Source organism: Ambystoma mexicanum, chromosome 10, assembly GCF_040938575.1.
Source record: "Ambystoma mexicanum isolate Mex_15411 chromosome 10, UKY_AmexF1_1, whole genome shotgun sequence".
NCBI classification, from domain to species: Eukaryota; Metazoa; Chordata; class Amphibia; order Caudata; family Ambystomatidae; genus Ambystoma; species Ambystoma mexicanum.
The window spans coordinates 197,114,514-197,133,166 of NC_090932.1; the positions used below are offsets into that span (position 1 = coordinate 197,114,514).

The window sequence follows — 18,653 nt, forward strand, 5'->3', positions numbered from 1 at the left end:
CTCCACTGCCAGCCATTCTCTGGAATAAATAAATAAATAAATCTGGTCATTGATAATTCTTTTATGGAATTCACTGACATTACCTAGCTTTTACTTTCTCTTTTCCACTGATAAAAGCCTTGTTGAAGTCTGTTCTGATTGAAACACGCTTTGGCTTTTACTATAAACAATTCAGAGCACTATATAACACAACCGAGGACCATCTTTTGTAATAATCTTACCTATTGGGTAATTTTGATGATATGGGATTTGCGTGCATAGACGCACTGATACACAAGATCTCCTTATATAGGCTCTAGTGTTATAAATATTTACTTTCTTAATGAAATAAGCCTTGGTGACTGATCACATCTTTCTGGCCCAACCTCTTTTATTGTACTCGTACAACATGCATCAAAAATTCAGAATGGTTTCTTTATGTACAGAGCAATAAGCGCACACTTCATAAGATGCATTTAGTTTTCAACACCATTTTTAAAAAAGTGCAAAATCACACACTGCCCAGGTTATGGTCTTTTTATTATGATCTTTACATTTTAGTTGTCCTGCTGTGATGGGTAGTGGATCCGGGTCCCCATGTCTGTCACAGGATGCCAGAGAGGAAACTGCTCCCATGGGACAGGGTCCCCTCCTACCCTCTGCCACCTCAAAAACTGAACACTAATACCTGTAATACTGCTGCTGGGACCGACCTTCAAGTCACTGTTTTTATATTGTATGGCTTTTTGCCATAGTGAACTCGGGGCAAATTTGTTTTGACATGATGAATATCTCATGGCATCCATACAGGTTTTCCATATGTAGGTAGGAGACCTGGATTTCCATGTGAACTTGTCCTTTCACTTCGAGGGCAACTGTCTCTGCAGCAAGTCGGTGGTATTTCTAATGAGCGTTTATCCTTTGGTGCTGCTTATAAGGCAGAGGAGACAGTTTGGAGGTGGGATCAAAAAACACTGTGGCTCGTCCCTTTTGGCGTGACCTCAAAACATTATGGAGATCCAGTCCTATTCCATGTGGGGCGCTCCACGCGGGCATGTTTGTTGGCACACGGCGTTAAAGGTTTTGAGATTGTTTTCCTTAGAAGTAGGTAACCAAACTGGTTTTGTGCAGAGGGAGCACACATGTGAGCAGGTGGGATGTTTGTTTTATTATTTATAATGCGTGATCATACCCTTAGGTAACAGGGCGCAACAGTTACGTATATATGCGAAACTTAGTTACAACAACAAGGTTATATACATACAATTATAGCAGGATTATATACATACAAAATGGGTACAATATATGTAAAGAGGGAATACTGGAACGAGCAGATCACTTACTGGTCTTGCAAGTGTAAAAGTAAAATGGAGTATGTACAGCTAGACAGTAGGGTGGAGGGGCTATGCTCCTCGCGGTAAGACCTGACGGCATGTTGCATTTAAGATCCTACGTTTTCAGCCATAGGACAACCTTAGACCGGAAGTAATGGTAGGGCAGGTCCGTTCTGAGAGTGGGAGGTAGGGAATTCCACAATTTAGCTGCTTTCACCGGGAAGATGTTGCCCCCTATAGTGGAGCGATTGAAGTTAGGGACGGAGAGGCAATCTTTGTAAGCTGTTCTTGTGGGTCTCAGGGAGGTCTGTCTGTGGAATCTGTCGACCAGGTAGGTAGGAGCAGCGTTGTTGAGGGATTTGTGAGTAAGTGACAGGGTTTTTTTTGTCTTTGCTAGGGAACCAATTATTCTGTTGGCTATTTGTAGAAATGTGGTCTCTTCTGGAGATGCCTAATGCCGCTCTGAGGGCGTTATTTTGTAAGGTTTGTATTTTACTAGTGGTAGTTTTGGTAGACCCATGATAAAGAGCATTACAATAGTCCAAGCGGGACAAGATAAAGGCTCTGGCAAGGAGCGTGCAACTGGTATCGGAAAGAAAAGGCTTGGCTGCACGGATTAGTTTACACGTGTAGGCCGTGGAGGATGCTAAGGAGTTCACCTGTTAAATGAGAGATTTGAGTCCAGGTAAAAACCCAACGATTTGACCTCTTGTCCTACTTTGATACTGTTGCCATCAATTATAAATGAGGAATAGACAGGACCTAGATTATTTAGGCTAGATGTAGTGCCCAGGATGAGGAGTTCAGTTTTATCATCATTCGGGCATAGTCCATTAGTGGCCATCCATGCCTGGATGATGATGTACACTATATTCACCAAGGCCAAATCCTTTCCATAATCCCCAGAAAGCGGGAGGAGGATCTGGTTATCATCTGCATTGTTAGTGTAGGTGATACCAAGATGATCCAGATCATCGAAAAGGGGCTTGGTAAATACATTGTACAGTGTGGGCGAGACACAGGAGCCCTGTGGCATGCCAGAGGTGATGGGTATAGGGTCTTCCGCTGGGGGGCGTGGCCTGGAGCTCATGGCGAGTGGAAGCTGAGTCGCCGTGCTCCGGCCGAGGCGCCGTTTCCAGATCCTTTTGCCTACTTAAAATCGCACCTGAGATGGAAAGAATCGGCTCCGAGGGGAGGGGAACCGACCCCGGACACGCTGCGGAGGTCTTCCCCTGGATCCGGGCCTCCGAGCCCACGGATTCGTCCCGATAACGGTCCCCCCCCCCTTGGCGGGACCCAAGATGGCGGCCATCTTACGAAACTAATGTCGCAGGAGAACGCCGGCCGCTCTTGCAGCCAAACCGACCTATCAACTTCTGCTGCGACTGCATCGGGGGTGAGGAGCCTCTACCTCTATCCGGCCCTGCTGAGTTGAACCAACCAGAGCCCCCGGCCGGGGAAACCAAACCGGGGCTCAGACCCACACCACCGAGCACGGCCCCGGCCATCGACAACAGACGACGGTGGCGGTGGGGAGAGCGCCGGGCATGAGCGCGAACGACCTGATAAATATCCCACTGTACACCCTCTTGAAAACTTGAGCCTGGACCACCCTGCTTCCGACAAATAACCCCGGCGCCTGTCTCCAATATGGCGTCCAGGAACAAGACAAAGGCAAGCACCATGGACACCTACGTGTCCGCTAAAGCGAAGACTCCTCCGCAGCCAAGCGCTTCCACTCCTGAACCCCCCCGAGCGCAACCAACAGGTTCCCCAGAAAACCAAGCACAAGTACTGGAGGCGATTGAATCATTGCGTGCGTTCATAGACATGAGAATTGGGGAGTTCAAATCTGAGCTGCAGCTTGTGCGCCAGGACGCCCGCAACTTGACGGAAAGGGTGACCTCCGCCGAATCCACCATTAAAGAGACGTCGGGAGACACAACGGAGCTGAAGGCCAAGGTGACGGACCTAGAACGGAAGGTACTCACACTTGAAGCCAGGGCCGGAGAGGCCGAGGGCCGAGCCAGACGCGCCAACATCCGAATACTGGGGGTACCGGAGGGAAGCGAGGGCCCGAATCCGACGGCCTATGTGGAATCCCTGATACAACAGGAGGTGGGCGCAGGAAAGCTGACGCAGGGATTCTCGATTGAAAGGGCGCACAGATCGCTGCAGAAGAAACCCCCGCCGGGCTCGCGCCCTCGCCCTATAATTGCCAAAGTTCTGAACTTCCGAGATAGGGAGATTATCCTCCGACACTCCAGAGAGGAGGGCCCTATCGAACGCAACGACTCTAAGATCACGATCTACCCTGATTACACCCCGAAAGTTCAACGGGAGAGGAACTCATTCGTGCCGATCAAGGCTCGGCTCAGACAACTAGACCTAAAATATATGTTGCTCTACCCCTCCAGACTAAAAGTGATCCACAAGGGCAGGGCGATCTTCTTGGAATCCCCGGCAGCGGCGACCATGTGGCTAGAGGACAACAATCTAGCAGCGGACAATGACTCTCAACTTTCCGCGAACTGATGAACCCCCTCGCCCGATGCGAAGATGCCATGCCTCATATACTCAACTCGGACGTTAGGCACACGATCTAAGAAGAAGGTAACATCACCCAGCAGTTCGCAAAGATGAAACGGCCCTCGCTCGGCCCCCGCCAGGCACAGGGCCCCACCCCCCACGAACAGAATAGGTCAGGCCAGTTGCCTGCCCGACCTTCCTCGTGCCCTATACCCGGATGGGTCCAGACGGTACGAGAGCGCCTGAGCACCCGCAAGACTCTGTCGTTGCTGGGCGCACCAGTTTTAGTTTTGTTATTTGTTTTTGTTCACACCACAGCCCTCAGACTACTAATGAAGCAGAAAAATGGGACCGGAGGCTCTTGGGGGCGGCGGACGGGACGTCGCCAGACCCTGAGGGGGATAATGTACCGCCCGGAGGCGGGGGAGGCGTGGAAGACGAGGCTGAAACAATAACTCCATGGCGTCCCAAATCAAGGTGATGACGTGGAATGTGAGGGGCATGGGCACGTACATGAGGAGGAATCGGATCCACTCCTATCTGCGTAGGAAAAAGATATCAATAGCAATGCTCCAAGAAACCCACCTCACGGACGAAGCAACGGCCAAACTCTCCGATAAGTGGGGAGGTACTGGGAAAGGGGCGCCTTATTCAAAATTCGCCAGAGGAGTGTTCACGTGGGTGAGCCCAACTGTCCCCTTCCACCTGTTGGGCCACAAAGCCGATAAGGAGGGCAGATATCTAATATTATGGGGCACCATCGATTCCATACCGGTGTGCCTGGTGAACTCATATTTCCCGCAACAAGGAATACCCTCACACCTCGCAATGCTCCCTGCCAAAATCATTCCCAGGAGAGAGAGCGCTTTCATATGGGGCGGCGACTTCAATTCCGTCAGGAACGGCGCTCTGGACAGGTCGGACCCCCCCCCGTTCCCTGAACAACCTCGCGTCTAACGCGCTGAACACGGCAATAGAACAGCTCGACCTGGTGGATATCTGGAGGGAACAACATCGCATCGAGAGGAGCTACTCCTATTACTCGGCCCCCCACAAGGTCCACACGAGAATAGACTATCTGTTCATTGATCGTGCGCTGGCTCAGCAGGTGGACGACACACTTTACCTAGGTAGAACCATATCTGATCACTCACCGCTGATCATGCAATGGACCCCTAGAGGACCCAGGCCACCAATCCCGCTATGGAGAATGCCACCCGCAGCACTCACGGACCACGCATTCAGGGAGGAACTGGGTACCAAACTTTAAGATTATCTCGACATTAATACAGGTTCAGTATCACGCTGGAGCACACTTTGGGAGGCCATGAAAGTTGTCACAAGAGGCGAAGTTATATCAGGTGCCGGAGGTATTCGCAAGCAACTGAGACTGAAACTGGAGAAATTGGAAGACAGGATCACCCACCTTGAATCCGAACTCAATAATGCGCCCGATGCCGAAACAGAGTTGAAGGACATCCGGGAGGAGTGCCTATTGGCATGGAACAGACTGTCCAAATTCGACTACGCGACCTACATAGCCAGAACTCACAAAGAAGCGGATAAGCCTGGTAGAATGCTTGCCTGGCTGTGTGGGCGCGAGTTTCCAAGACACCTCCCAACCGAAATAACGGATGAAAGGGGGACGACTCACCGGACGCAACGAGATATCAACTCAGCTTTTGCGGCCTTCTACTCCAGGTTGTACGCCCATGACGCCAAAATACCAGTGGACGACATCAGGACCACACTGGCCGAGATTGAGCTCCCAAGTCTGACGGAGGCCCAGAGAGAGTCATTGGATGCAGAGATCACCGCTGAGGACGTGACATATGCGATCCAGTCGCTGACCACTTGTAAAACCCCCGGGAGCGATGGCCTCCCGCCCGAATTCTACAAAGCCTACGCAGCGACCCTTGCCCCGACACTCCACAGGGTCTATATGGAGGCATTTGAAACTGGGACCTTACCTGACTCCATGAAAGAGACAATTATTATCCCTATACTCAAACCTAACAAACCCGCTAACAACTGCGAATCATACCGCCCGATTGCCATGCTGAACTACGACTGTAAAATTCTGACCACAATTTTAGCTAAAAGGCTGGCGAGGGTGATTGGAACCTTGATCCATGAAGACCAGAATGGTTTTGTGCCAGGTCGCAACACCACTGCGAACCTGAGGAGGCTCCAACATATCATGGCGGAGACCCACGACCGAGATGAAGACCTCGCTGTACTCTCTCTGGATGCCATAAAAGCTTTTGATTCCATCTATTGGGAGTGGTTGATTGAAGTACTAAAGGAATTCGGCTTTGGAGCGAGCTTCGTGAGGTGGATCGAGGTACTGTACAACACCCCGACAGCGAGGGTGAAGACTGGAACGACGATGTCCGAGGCCTGGCCGATACAGCGCGGCACCCGACAAGGATGCCCACTATCCCCAATGTTATATATACTGGGCCTGGAGCCAGTGGCTGCCTACTTCAGGGCACAACATTTTGACGCGGGCATCGGGCTGGGCAGGGACTATGCCATAATATCCATGTATGCGGACGATGTCCTCCTGTACTTGAATAACCCCCGGCTCAACGCACACGTCACGCTCGATATCCTCGACAACTACTCCCGATACTCCGGAATAACATTCAGCAAACTGAAGTCTTGCGCGTTCCCGCTGGCGAGACTTAGGGGCCTGGCTGAGTCGGACCTCCCAGACGTCGGGATACGATGGCAACTAGAGCACTTTAAATACCTGGGAATTGACGTGTGCCATACCCCAGCTCTCACACATGACCATAACACGGAAAAAGCTGTTAGGACCCTTCGCAAATCCATGAACTTTTGGTCGAAGCTACCACTGGCGGTAATGGGCAGAGCCGCAATAGTCAAAATGATAATTCTCCCCCGCCTCTTGTACCACTTCACGAATGTATGCTTCTACATCAGGCTGCCTTTCTTCAAAAAACTGGACTCTCTCATCAAGGACTTCATATGGGGGTCCTCCAGACACAAGATCTCCCTCCCCACGCTCCCGCACAAAGAAGGTGGGATACAACTACCGGACCTGCAAAGGTACTATCTGGCCGCACAGCTTAGTCACACAACGAAATGGCTTTCTGATGAACCTTCGTCGGAAACGAAGCTCCTCCGTAACCCGACTTCCAAGCTGTTCCCCAAGGAGATGCTTTGGAACCCGATGAAACAAGCTTCAGGAGTCCCCATGATTGTCACCTTGGGCCGGCAGGTGTGGGCCAGAACCGGCTTTCTCCGACACCTGGAGCACCCCTACAATCCCAGTGCCCCCATCCTGGCTGACGTGTGCAAGACCCACGCAGACTTAGCGACAGCGAGACAATGGGAGAGAGCTGGAATCTACACATGGGGAGATCTGTTCGAAGACGGCATGTTCAGAGAACTCGAATCCTTACAAGCCAACGAAGGCATTTCAAACGCCCAGTTCTTGTGGTACCACCGCCTCAAGCGGACGGCAAAGGCACAATGGCCCGTCTGGCCAGAGGAACCCCCACCGGACCCCCTTCTTCAGGAGATGTATGACCTAGCAGATGGCTGGAGACCGGTCTCCCGCGTATACGCCAAGCTGAACGACAGACCCAACCCAAAAAGCGCGCCCCTGAGACAAAAATGGGAATCCGACCTGGGGGTCCCGCTCACCGACGGCGAATGGGAGCGAATACTTCTATACCCCAAGGAGGTGTCGAGGAATACCAGATTTAAACAAGTCCAGTTAAATGTCCTATACCGGACATACATGACTCCGCTAAGAGTTGCCACCTTCAACAATCGTGCGCTCCCGCACTGCCCCTGGTGCGGTAACGACAAGGCGGACTTGATCCATATGTTTTGGACCTGCACCAAAACTGCGTACTTCTGGTCCATGGTGGAACGTACATGCACTGAGGCGGGGCTCACAAGATAAGAGTGGAACCCAAAGGAATGCCTGCTGGGAGCCCATCCCAGACCCAGCAAACACAAGCATCAGGTCAAATTAATGGACCTTGCTTGCATCCTTGCGAAGAGGTCCGTAGCGATGGCATGGAAATCCCCAAGGGGCCCTAGACACGGACGTTGGCTCAAAGACCTGGAAAAGTGGACGGAGGCGGAGACTAGGGCCTGGCAGGATGATACCCGCTCGAACGATGACGACTCCAATGAAGCTCTGGACTCATGGAAGGCCCTGGTGCGTGACATTCAATTTGCCTCCGACCACAAACCCCCCTGAATCTTCGCTCCTAACAGAATACCGCCTGTGACTGGTTTCCAAGAATGGCCAACACCATACCCAGCCCCCCACGACCACGGATTTGCTGCACACCGACCCCCCCCCCCTCCGCCCCCCATCACGGACGATACATTGCTCTAAGAAGGCTGTGGAAGTTAAGTAGTTAATTAGTTAATTTGTTTTAAGTTGTTTGCTAAGTCACTGTTTGTTGTTTGTTTCGCACTTTTACAAATGCCAATAAAATGTTTTAAAAAAAAAAATAGGGTCTTCCGCTGCCGTGGGTGAGAAGACCTTCATGGTTCTGCCGTTTAGGAATGATCTAATCCAGGTGATAGCATCATCGGAGAAGTGAGCGGATGTGTTAAGGTGGGTACATAGGATGGAGTGGTCGACCAGGTCGAATCCCGCTCAGAGGTCTAGGAGGAGGAGTAGGGCGGCTTTACCGTTGTCTCGAAGATCATCAACTTGGGTCTTAAGTTCAATGAGGGCCATCTCGGTCCCATGTTGGGGACGGAATTCTGATTGTCTAGCTCCTAATAGGTGGTGTGCTTCTGTATTTGTACGTAGGCCACCCTGTCCAAGATTTTTAGGAGAAAGGGTACGGTCGTAATAGGTCTGTAGTTTGTTGGCAAGATGGGTCAAGGGTGGTTTCTTTTAGTAATGGGAATACCCAGGATTGTTTTAGATTGGTGGGGATAGTGCCGGATGAGAAGGAAGCATTGATTAACTTTGTGATGAAAGGGGAGAGGTCTCGGGCAGCATCCTTGATGAGCTGTGCGGGGCACAGATCACCCTGACAGTTGGAAGGTTTCAGTGACAAAATGATTCTTTCTACTTCGAGTATGGAGACTTTAGAGAAGTTGAAACTGGTAGATTCAGTATCTGTAGGATTCTCAGTAGGTTTGGATGGGGGGGTCATTTAAGGAAGCTCTTGCAGGAAATTTTATTTTGTAAGGTGGAAATTTTGTTGGCTAAAGCATTTTGGATCTCTGAACACCACTTTTTCTTTGGTACACGTATCAGGTGGTGCTAAAGGAGTCTCTATTTCTTTGAGTATGGAAAAATTCCTTCATATTTGATTTAGCTTGGGGATATGCGAGAGTCAAAAGAGATTTGTTTTGCTAGGCAAATTTCTTTTTTGTAGAGGGCTGAGAGTTTAGTGAATTTAGGCTACTGATGGGAGTTTTTTCCAGATGGCCTCAGTTTCTTTTTTGCTGCCTTAGGTTTTTGAGGAATGGTGTAAACCATTTGTTCAGATGCGTTTTGGGCTTGCTTGATCTGAGTTTGAGGGGGGCAATTGGGGCCAACGAGGAGGACATGATTTTATTGTATTCTTCAACCAAGGTCTCGGGATCCAAGTTATCGGGGAGTGTGAGTGTGGGGAGTAAGGTCGGGATAAGTCTCTCCACAGTGATACACTTTTTTTTAATTTTATTTTATTATTTCTAGTAAGCGTGGGAGGAGCCCTGATGACTAGCGGGGGTGGCGGTCTGATGGTGGAGAGCATGAATGACACAAGGTAATCCGTCCAAGCTAGAGGTGAGATAGCGATGATGAGGGTTTAGAGAACTGGTATGGTAGTGTGGTGGAGTGGGGCTTGCGAAAAACGCATGTTCTAGTTCTTGGTAACTCGAGAGGGTTATGGATGCTCGGAGTTGTCTGAAATGATCTGTGAGGATTGGGGTGAGGGGATGGTCCCTTGAACCGTTATGGTCATTCTTAACAGTGAGGACACTAGATCACCTCACCGTTATGATGGGCTGTACAGTTCCCCTCCCCCAGAGCATGTAGGTTTCGGTTCGGGCCTGCGGTTGTGAAAGCTGAATCTAATATTATGCCATGTATGCGGTTGGTTGCTTGAAAGTCTTGTAAAGGAGTGTGGGGCTTGTCTGGCAGGGTCCCTGCAGGGCTTTGCCAGGGTCTGCTTGAAATCTTGTGGGCCCGGCAGGAGTGTTGCTACGTTTGTAAAAGATACGGAGCTACGCTAATGTCAGGACTTTGAGCAAAGTAGCCTTTTGGTTTTAGCCCCTGACCACCTATCCAGGGCTACAACCAAACGACCTGGCGCTATAGCCGCCCCTCGCCCGCAAACTCCTCCACCCCCTGTCCCATCCTAGCAACGCCTCCTGGACCTGGTGGCTTCTTGCTGTCAGGAAGTAGAAATGTCCTTGCCTCAAGTTACAGCTACCATGTGGTGCCCCCTATCCAGGCTGAACCAGTTTCTTCTGTAACTCCTCAGAATCGCAATAAAATGAGCTCTTGCTTTTGAAACCTGGTGGCACAAACTATAATGAATGGGGGTGGAATGGGACCTGAAAGTGGAACGCTGGAAATCAGTTTTGTCATACTTTAGTAATATATATTCTTAACGCGAACCCACTGTTTAAGCGTGCAGGGTTTGTATTGGTATCCATTTGAGATTGTGTGGCATGCGGGTGTGTGCTCTAGTTTCTGCTGTTTGAGTCATTCGTCTGTATAATCTGCTTCTTGCATAGAATGGGGGTTGGACAGCCTCCTGCCTCTGACCTTGTGGAATGGCTGAAGAGAGCGAGGGCAGTAGGTGTTTTACCCCTAGCAGTGAATACACCGTCATGCAGTACGGGTCAGTTCCCTAAGAGTTGCTTGCAGCTTTGAGTTACTACAATGGTTGCTTCAAGATTGCTGCAGCATGCATAGAGCTGAAGTCGGAGTAAGGCGCAGTATGTTGGGGCCACGTAGGATTTTTCGAATCGCTCAGTAGCAAAAGTATGTTTACATAGCGTTCTGCACGAAGTGCCATTTATCAATATTATCACGATTCCAAATTGGGCTTTTTTGTTTTACAGTAATTGGCGCAATTTCACAGATGGCAAATGCATGGCACTACAATTGAGAGGCGCTGGTGGAAGGCACAATTGGTCATTCTAGAGAGGGGCCTAATTATTTGTGCCATAGCGGTATTGACGATGCGAAACCACATTGTAGACGTTTGACTTAATACTTGGGCATGAAGAAGACCAGGCTTGGAGTGAGTCTGTCGTCAAAACTGGAACACCTACCATTCAGAAACTGTTTGAGCTGCACTTCAAAGTTGCATGGTGTTTCAGTAGCACTTTTGAGTCGACTAGTAGGACATTGGGTTTCTGTCAGCTTGTGCTGTCCTTCAGGATTGTTTTGGTCTGAAATGTGGTGTTTTTGTTAATGTAGGTTTTCATTGTTCATGATTCTTTCCTGGAATTATCCAGATGTGGCATAAAACTTGTTACATAAGTAAATGTTTTCATGTAATGCTTGAGATCCAAGAGCACGCCGCACTTACATTTATTTTTTTCATGTATGGTAGATGGTGTTGTGTATTCCCTATTGGTAGCTATTTCTAGGTTTTTATGTCATGTACAATTTGTCTCATTTCATGATTTGTCTAGGTATAGGCCCCTCGCACATCTGTATCCTTGTATTTATTTAGCAAGGTTAGTCACATGGGGGAATGTGTTCTTTGGGTTACACGACTCTTTCAGGCACCAGTAGAAGGGCACCATTAAGGTCGGAAGGTGACCCGGGGCAGCTGCAGGTATTGGTAGGTCAGTTGAATTTTGACCCGTGAATCCTACCCATGGGGAGACCTTTCTCAAGGTCCATTGGTGGTGTAATAAGGGACGTGATGGAGAAAACAGACCAGGGTATGATATGTGCTGAAGGCAGATTTGTGGGTGTGCTGCCTTTCTTGCCGATTTCAACCGTTTTGGCCAATAGTAGTTGCCAAATGGTATAATCTGGCTGGTTATGGTTGCGACCAGGAGTGTTGCTTTTGGGGCAATCCTGGGGAAGGAATGGTGCATGGCACAATGACCAGAGGAATGGGTGCAGTAATGGTCTGCCCTGAAACTGACATTTCTCAAGCTTTTTCAATTCTGGCCGCATTGAGCTGCAGGACAAGAATGTTGGCTTTGGTCTGACAGCACGTCAGCTGTTCAAGCCATCAACTATCCGCAAGCTTCCTGTTGCATGGTCTTCTGCTTACTAAAATAGCTAATACTGACCTGTTTGCTTGCAAATTCAGGGTGAAGCATGTGGCAGAGGTGCAAAACAACGCTGCTGATTCCGTCTTGATTCAAGGTGCAGGAGTCCTGTAGGTGGGAACGTGCTGCCGAAGATGGGATGACCAATTTTCTGCTGACTTAGTAGACACTTGGTGCCTGGCACTTCCTTGCCCGACTGCCGGGAAGACTGACTGGAGAGGGCTTTTAATTTTTTATGAGTAATGGGGCAGTTGTCTGTGTTTGGTCGCTTGCGGTCCTAATTGTCTTCAGTGGCATTGCTAAAGAGGTTGGGTATTTTGCAGGACCCATATGGGAAGACTGCACTGCAGACTTCACTGTCCAGAAGGTGTTGCCTTGTTGGGGCAGATTGCAGGGCATTAAGCGGGATCTTGGGAGATCTCTGGATCTGGACAAAGGGGGCCCAGGAGTGGGGGGGTTCTGATACCACTGGGGACTTGGTACTAGTAACATGGAATGGGGGTTGACTATGCAGTTTTAGCACTTTGACATGGATCACGGCGTTGCATCGACCGGTAGTGTTCATGGGCCTTCCAACTCGTGCAAGGGCATCACCAATGTCTGCTTCAGCGAAGATGTTTCTGCTTTTTTGGATTGGTATCCGTGGCCTGCAAGTGCACCAGTTTGGGGCAGTGGGGGCTGGTTAAGGGAGGGAATAAAGGCAATCAACACTTGCCACAATCGGACCTGGTAATCCTTAACATTGGGGGTGGGGGCAGGGAGTTTGCCTTGTTGTGACGAAAGGAATGCAGAGAGAGCGTGATTTAATTTTCTCCTAGATCAGCAAATTATTCCCTGGTGTGAAATATTTTTACCTCATCCCAAGCGCAGGGGTTAGGGGGGTGAGTATGGGGCAAAGGCAGACGGCCCCCACTTAATGTTTCAGCCTGCAAGTTGAATAGTGATCTTGCTTGGTTGGCATGCAACAGGACATGTTCCACAGCAATGGGGTGCACTTGTCTGAGTGGGGAATGAAGCGGTTCTTGTGGGCACTGCTGTCTTTTTCCGGCATGGAGTGGATTAGGTGGCAGGCCCCGTGGTAATTGGGGCTGCATGAAGTGGAGATTTGCCTGTAGGAGTGGTCCTTGTGTACAGTGTCAGCTGGTGAACTGGTTAAACTGGCTATCGTTGGAGTGCTCTGGACTGGTAGGTGCCAGGAGTGTGGGATCGGGAGAATCGAGGGTCTCTGAATGCCTGGTATTGCTGCCAAGTGGTGTCGCAGGAGGGGGGGGGGCACAAGTGCTTAATTTGTAAAAAAATAAGTGCCAGTCCCCAAAAAATATTGGCCCCATAATACCGGGCGCGGTGCTGCCCGCACCACTTCAGTGCTAGACCTAGATGGCCCACCACCAGCCCATCACACTGCTGCTGCTTCATGTCACATGTTTGGCGCTGCATGAGCAACTGCTGGCACAGGCTAGTAGTGGGATGGATGGATGGATGGAGAAGGGCACACATGGGTTGAGAAAGTATAATGCTTTAAAGTTGGAAAACACTTGTTATAGTAGGTGTAGTGGTTCCAGCATTCCGGCAACCCCAGAGGCAAAAGAGTGCCAAAAAATGCCAGAGGCAAAAGAATGGGGTTATAGCCCCCTCAATCAATCCCCCCCCTTTAGCAACGCCAGCTCCTCCTCATCCCCGCCCACAGACTCGACTGTCCCAAATGTCAATAAGGTAATGCCCAAAGGCCTGGTCCAATAGGGAAATTGGGGGGGGGGGGGGGTCTCTTTTGTATGCCACCATGGGCATGTTTCATCACTTAGTGTAATGTGCTGTCAGCAGTATTGACCAATTTCACTTGCACAGTGTGCATGAAAAAGCAACATTAAACACGCCCTTTCCCCAAACTAAAATCTCAGTTGCTATGAATTAAGGTATACATATACAGATTCAAACGCGCCACTGGCATCCAAAGTGCACAAACTGAACATTATTCAGTGTTCCATGAAGTAAATGTTGCTATCGATAAATCGTTCATTGTGTTTGAAAAGGCATTTTAAGTCCCGGTGCCTATTTGAGTCCCCCCTTCTGGCCTTTCTGATCATTACTGGCAGGGGGCCAAATTAGGGCAACTGCACCAGTTTCACAAACTCACAAATGAAGAATGCAATGCTGCATTGCATTCCTTTGCTATTCTGCTCCACTGGTGCTAAACTGCACTGTGCACAATGCAATATTGTGGATGATGGGGATGAATTGCACTGGGTGACAAACTTTCATTTTTTCTAAAAATATTAATGCATCATTGATGCCGGCTCACATCCACCACACATTAAAAAGAAATCCACATACCAAGATGAAGGTCTGAACCACTGATGTATACCATCACCATGTTTAATAATGGCCTGGTCGAATTAGTGGCACCTGACAATAGTATAATAACACAGAATGGCCATTTAGTACTATTATTGTTTGCATATATTTGCTTGCATAATAACGTGAACGGTAGGGTAGCCACCTAACTTGCAGGCATGGAGCCCTACTGCCGTCCCCCTTCAGCCTGCACCCTCTGTCTAAGCAGACCGAGACAATAAATAGGTGGTTTCTGGCTGATCGCTTTATATACCTCACTCGCAGTGTCGGTAGAACGGACCGTGATAAAAACCACCTCTTAAAACTAAATTCGTCACACACACACACGCTGTTGTCATAACTGGGCCACCCCGTAAAGCAATTCCTGTTTGGACCTGTGACGGACATGGCACGTCCCGAATTGGCACATTGGACGCTCAACTCGCTGAGATATTTTATCAGCCGAAGCCCCTTAAGCACAAAAACTTGTGCCAAATAAAATTGTTGTTCCTGTGCACCGCATTGGATGGAACGAGCTAAGCAAATCACAATCCATGCATGTATTGTAACGCAGCACATAAACCCCTCTCATTCCAGTTCCTGGCAATAACCCCCCTCGCGTAATCCATATGGCTAAACGGTCTTGAGTGTGGCTTGGCGTCTATCCACATAGTGCTATGCTGGCGTGCTCCCCACCCCCACTTAGGCACCCACACCAGCTGGGGAAAACGAGCGTGAATAAATCACACCAACACATAGTGACGCCTATGGGTCACAAACTCTACATGCCTCTCTGCCCCGCGCGTGTAATCCTACCAAAGAGGGGATCTTTAACACTGAATGAAAAATGGGAGCAGGCGCAAAGCTATCCAAATGAAACCTAGTAACTTAAGTGTCCCGGCCATCACTGCAGTGATTGTAATAACAAACCCCATGCACGATTGAATTCGAAAAACTACGGTTATGGCGCCCATTTCCCATATGACCTTAATTGAGGTGACGGATATTAATGCGTTAATATTAATTCATTTGCAATGCTAGACTGCAGCCCCACAACATTGTTTCCTTTTGCTAGAGAGCTTAATTAAAAACTCCTGTCTTGTTCATGGCCACTAGTAGCCAGTACGGCGATCGGCCTGCAAAAAAAATAAAAATAAAAAATAAAATTAGATTCCAAGTTTATTCCTGCAATGGCTGCTGCAGCATGGAGAAAATGCGCAGCTGAGCTTAGCTGCCAACAGATAGATACATATGTGGGGGGGAGAGGGGCTAAACCCACAGATGCACTTTTTATAAAATATTTTCAGAAAACTGAAAAGGCGTGCGTCCCAGAGGCCAAATGCGACATGCCTGATGATAGCTCGAACCCTGCATGTGGTTTCTACACGTTGAGCTATTTATGTCCCATGTGCAACTAGCCATCAACTTTACAGTAACATAAATAATCAAATGCAACGCGCGGCTGCGCCAGCCATGCCCAACTGCCCATGCACGGCCAATTCACAACATGGCTTTAAATTAACACTGCTAACGAGCTAGCCTAATTAATTCCCCCGGAAAGCAGATGTCATGGGTTATCCAAATGACACCCGCGGCCCCCTCACCATCACCCAGGGTGTAACTAATGTTTAACCCTTTGTCGCACCTGCCTGCCGAGCCACTTTTTGAGCAGGGCAGGCCCACCGGCAAGCCCAGAAAACATTCGCACACACCCAGCTGCCGTACCATCCCACTGCTAGGACTATGCTAAGAGCAGCAGCCATTACACCGCTCCGCTCGCATTGCCCCGCAGCCTGATTGCCAACTCGGGTCAAATCCTGAGCCTGAGGTGGCTGCGGGCACACGACGAGCGGAGCAGGCAAGCAGCTGCCTGTCTCCTGCACGTGCCAGTCACCACAGCGTGCCACACTGGCCGGCCGCAGTCAAAGTTGGGGTGGGGGGTGCTTAGTACTTGACTGGGTTGAGTTGAATTTACACTGCACACTAAGCCAGCCAGGCCTTCTTAAGCTGCCTGCAAGTAGGCTGCACAGAGGACCACAAGTGCAGGGGCAGGCTTTCCTTGAGTCACGCCACGCCTTAACAAAGCAAGTGTGCCTCGTGAGGTGAAGGTGGCCTGCCTCGGCAACAACAGACCCACGTGATCCACCCCCAAACGTCATCATGTCATTTCACTGACTGGAGACTCAGATGAACAGCCAATGAAAACTGTACATTGTGTTACTATACAGAATGTATCAAATACTGCATAGTAACAACAGAATGTTAGTTTCCATTGGCTGTTTGTTGCTATACTCCCAGGCCCAGCAGCCAGCCATGGCCTGCAACTGCAAGCAGAGCCGCAGAGCAGACTCTGAATGATTTATGATCTTGGAACTTTGGAAACTGAACAAAGTAATTTCACGTGCCCCAGCCATGTTCCGGTCCCCAAAAAAGAGTGCCAGTGTTGGGCACCGGCAACCACCCCCACAAATTAAGCACTGGAGGGCACCCTGCTGTCGATGAACTAAGATAAGTTTTTGGCTCATTTCCACGCTTTCAGATTGTAAACATTCGGCTGCATTTATTATCTAAAAATGCAGTATGAAGTAAGCATTCCATAATGTCAAACTATGGTGTTGGGACTGCACCACCCATTCTTAAATGGCCTTTGTGCTGCTCTCTGCTCCACCTAGAACTCTTACAGCCTAACTGGGCAAGGGCTGACACTTCAGCAATCGGGTAGAACTGTCATCCAAAACGCAAATGTTGCTGCTGCCAAAATGCCTGCAACAGGAACATGATGGAGAACCGATGTTTGGCTATAGATGAAAACAGAACGCGGAGCCACTTGTAAGCACGTGGCCGCATTGAATGTTATGGGTGTCGATAGAGGTGTCATACTTGCGATTCCGGGAACCGTTGCAATGGACTGGGTGGAATTAGGATGTTCTGCCAAAATTGTATCCAAACGGATTCCACATCGTGTTGTGATGATACCGACCTGCCTTCTGTCCTCTTTGTACCTAGGATATTGTTGCAGATGGCCTGTACATCTTGGTGTTGTAGTAAACTGTTAGTTCTCATTGCAGGCCGTCCCTCTGAGCCCGAGGCAGATGATGGCAACACTGGAAGGATGCAGCCGGTGCCTGAGAAAAGCATGAATGAGGCTTCTTCCATCCACGAGACTCTCCAGGTGAGTCTGGTGGCTACTAGTTCCTTAGTGTTTGTTTAGAAAAGATATGGGCTTAAGCAGTTCCACTAGATTTGAGGTGGGAGTATTTTTACTTCCTATTTTTAAACTTTGCGAGTAAATGTGATTTTCAAGAGAGCAAAAATGGGACATCCAGCCGACATGTGCAAAAACTAATGAAACGATTACCATGCTGGAACTTTTCTGCCTTGTGAAATAATACACTTTTTTATTATTTCTAGAACGTCTGGCCATTTGATCTCTCCTGTGTATATTTAAATGTTGAAAACACAAAAACCTAGCCAATTGCATAGTAAAGCAAACCTGAATTGTATTGTGTTTTGAAGTTCGATAGCAAAATTGTCTTTAATTAAAAAAAAAATGTGAACACTTATAAGGAATACACAAGGATACATATACCTTGAGAAACATGAAATAACCAAAATGCAATCCTAACAATTACTCTTGCCGAATAACCTATAAGCAGAATTGTCTGAGTCCTCGTTTCCTGGAGCTATTGCTACCTAATGGTGTGCCAATGTTATGATACGTAACTGGAGGGACTGCTCAAAGAGAGTGGTAGGACTTGGGAGCTGTAGAGATTGGAAACAAAGGGGTGGCGTCCTGCCACATATGTTTTATCATACAGTAATTGTTTGTTTTTCTGATTACTGTGAGACTTTTCTCATTTCACATATTTTTGTATCCTAGAGACTGTGAGATTGTGCTATTTACAGTACAGAGGTATAAAGAAATGATGCAATAAAACACAGGTGACTCTTAGCTTATTTATTCAGCTAATGTCACAGAATAAAGAAAATGGAAATAAATTACCCATGATATTACGATAGTTTTGTAGAACAACACTTTTCCAGCAGTTTAGTGTGGGAGTCTGAATACAGTAGAGTAAAGCCACAGTACAGAACTCACATGGCATAAACTTGAAGGTGCCAAAAAACTTAGTGCATAGAATTAGTACAGTATGTATGTACAGTAGGGCACAGACAATATCACATTTGTAGACATTACTTCTTTACAAACATCATCCTAATATTAGTTTCAAATGGTAT

The 18,653-nt window shown here is 48.6% G+C and overlaps 1 protein-coding gene across 2 annotated transcripts in view; it reads left to right on the forward strand.

The window, feature by feature from the left end:
* Window positions 1–18,653, forward strand: part of LOC138493150 (uncharacterized) — a 311,298-nt gene that overhangs the window by 103,854 nt on the left and 188,791 nt on the right. For both annotated transcript variants that reach the window (XM_069620334.1, XM_069620335.1), the window contains exon 2: window positions 17,483–17,586. In XM_069620334.1, the coding sequence (XP_069476435.1) occupies window positions 17,483–17,586 (104 nt within the window). The remainder of the gene's footprint in view (window positions 1–17,482; window positions 17,587–18,653) is intronic.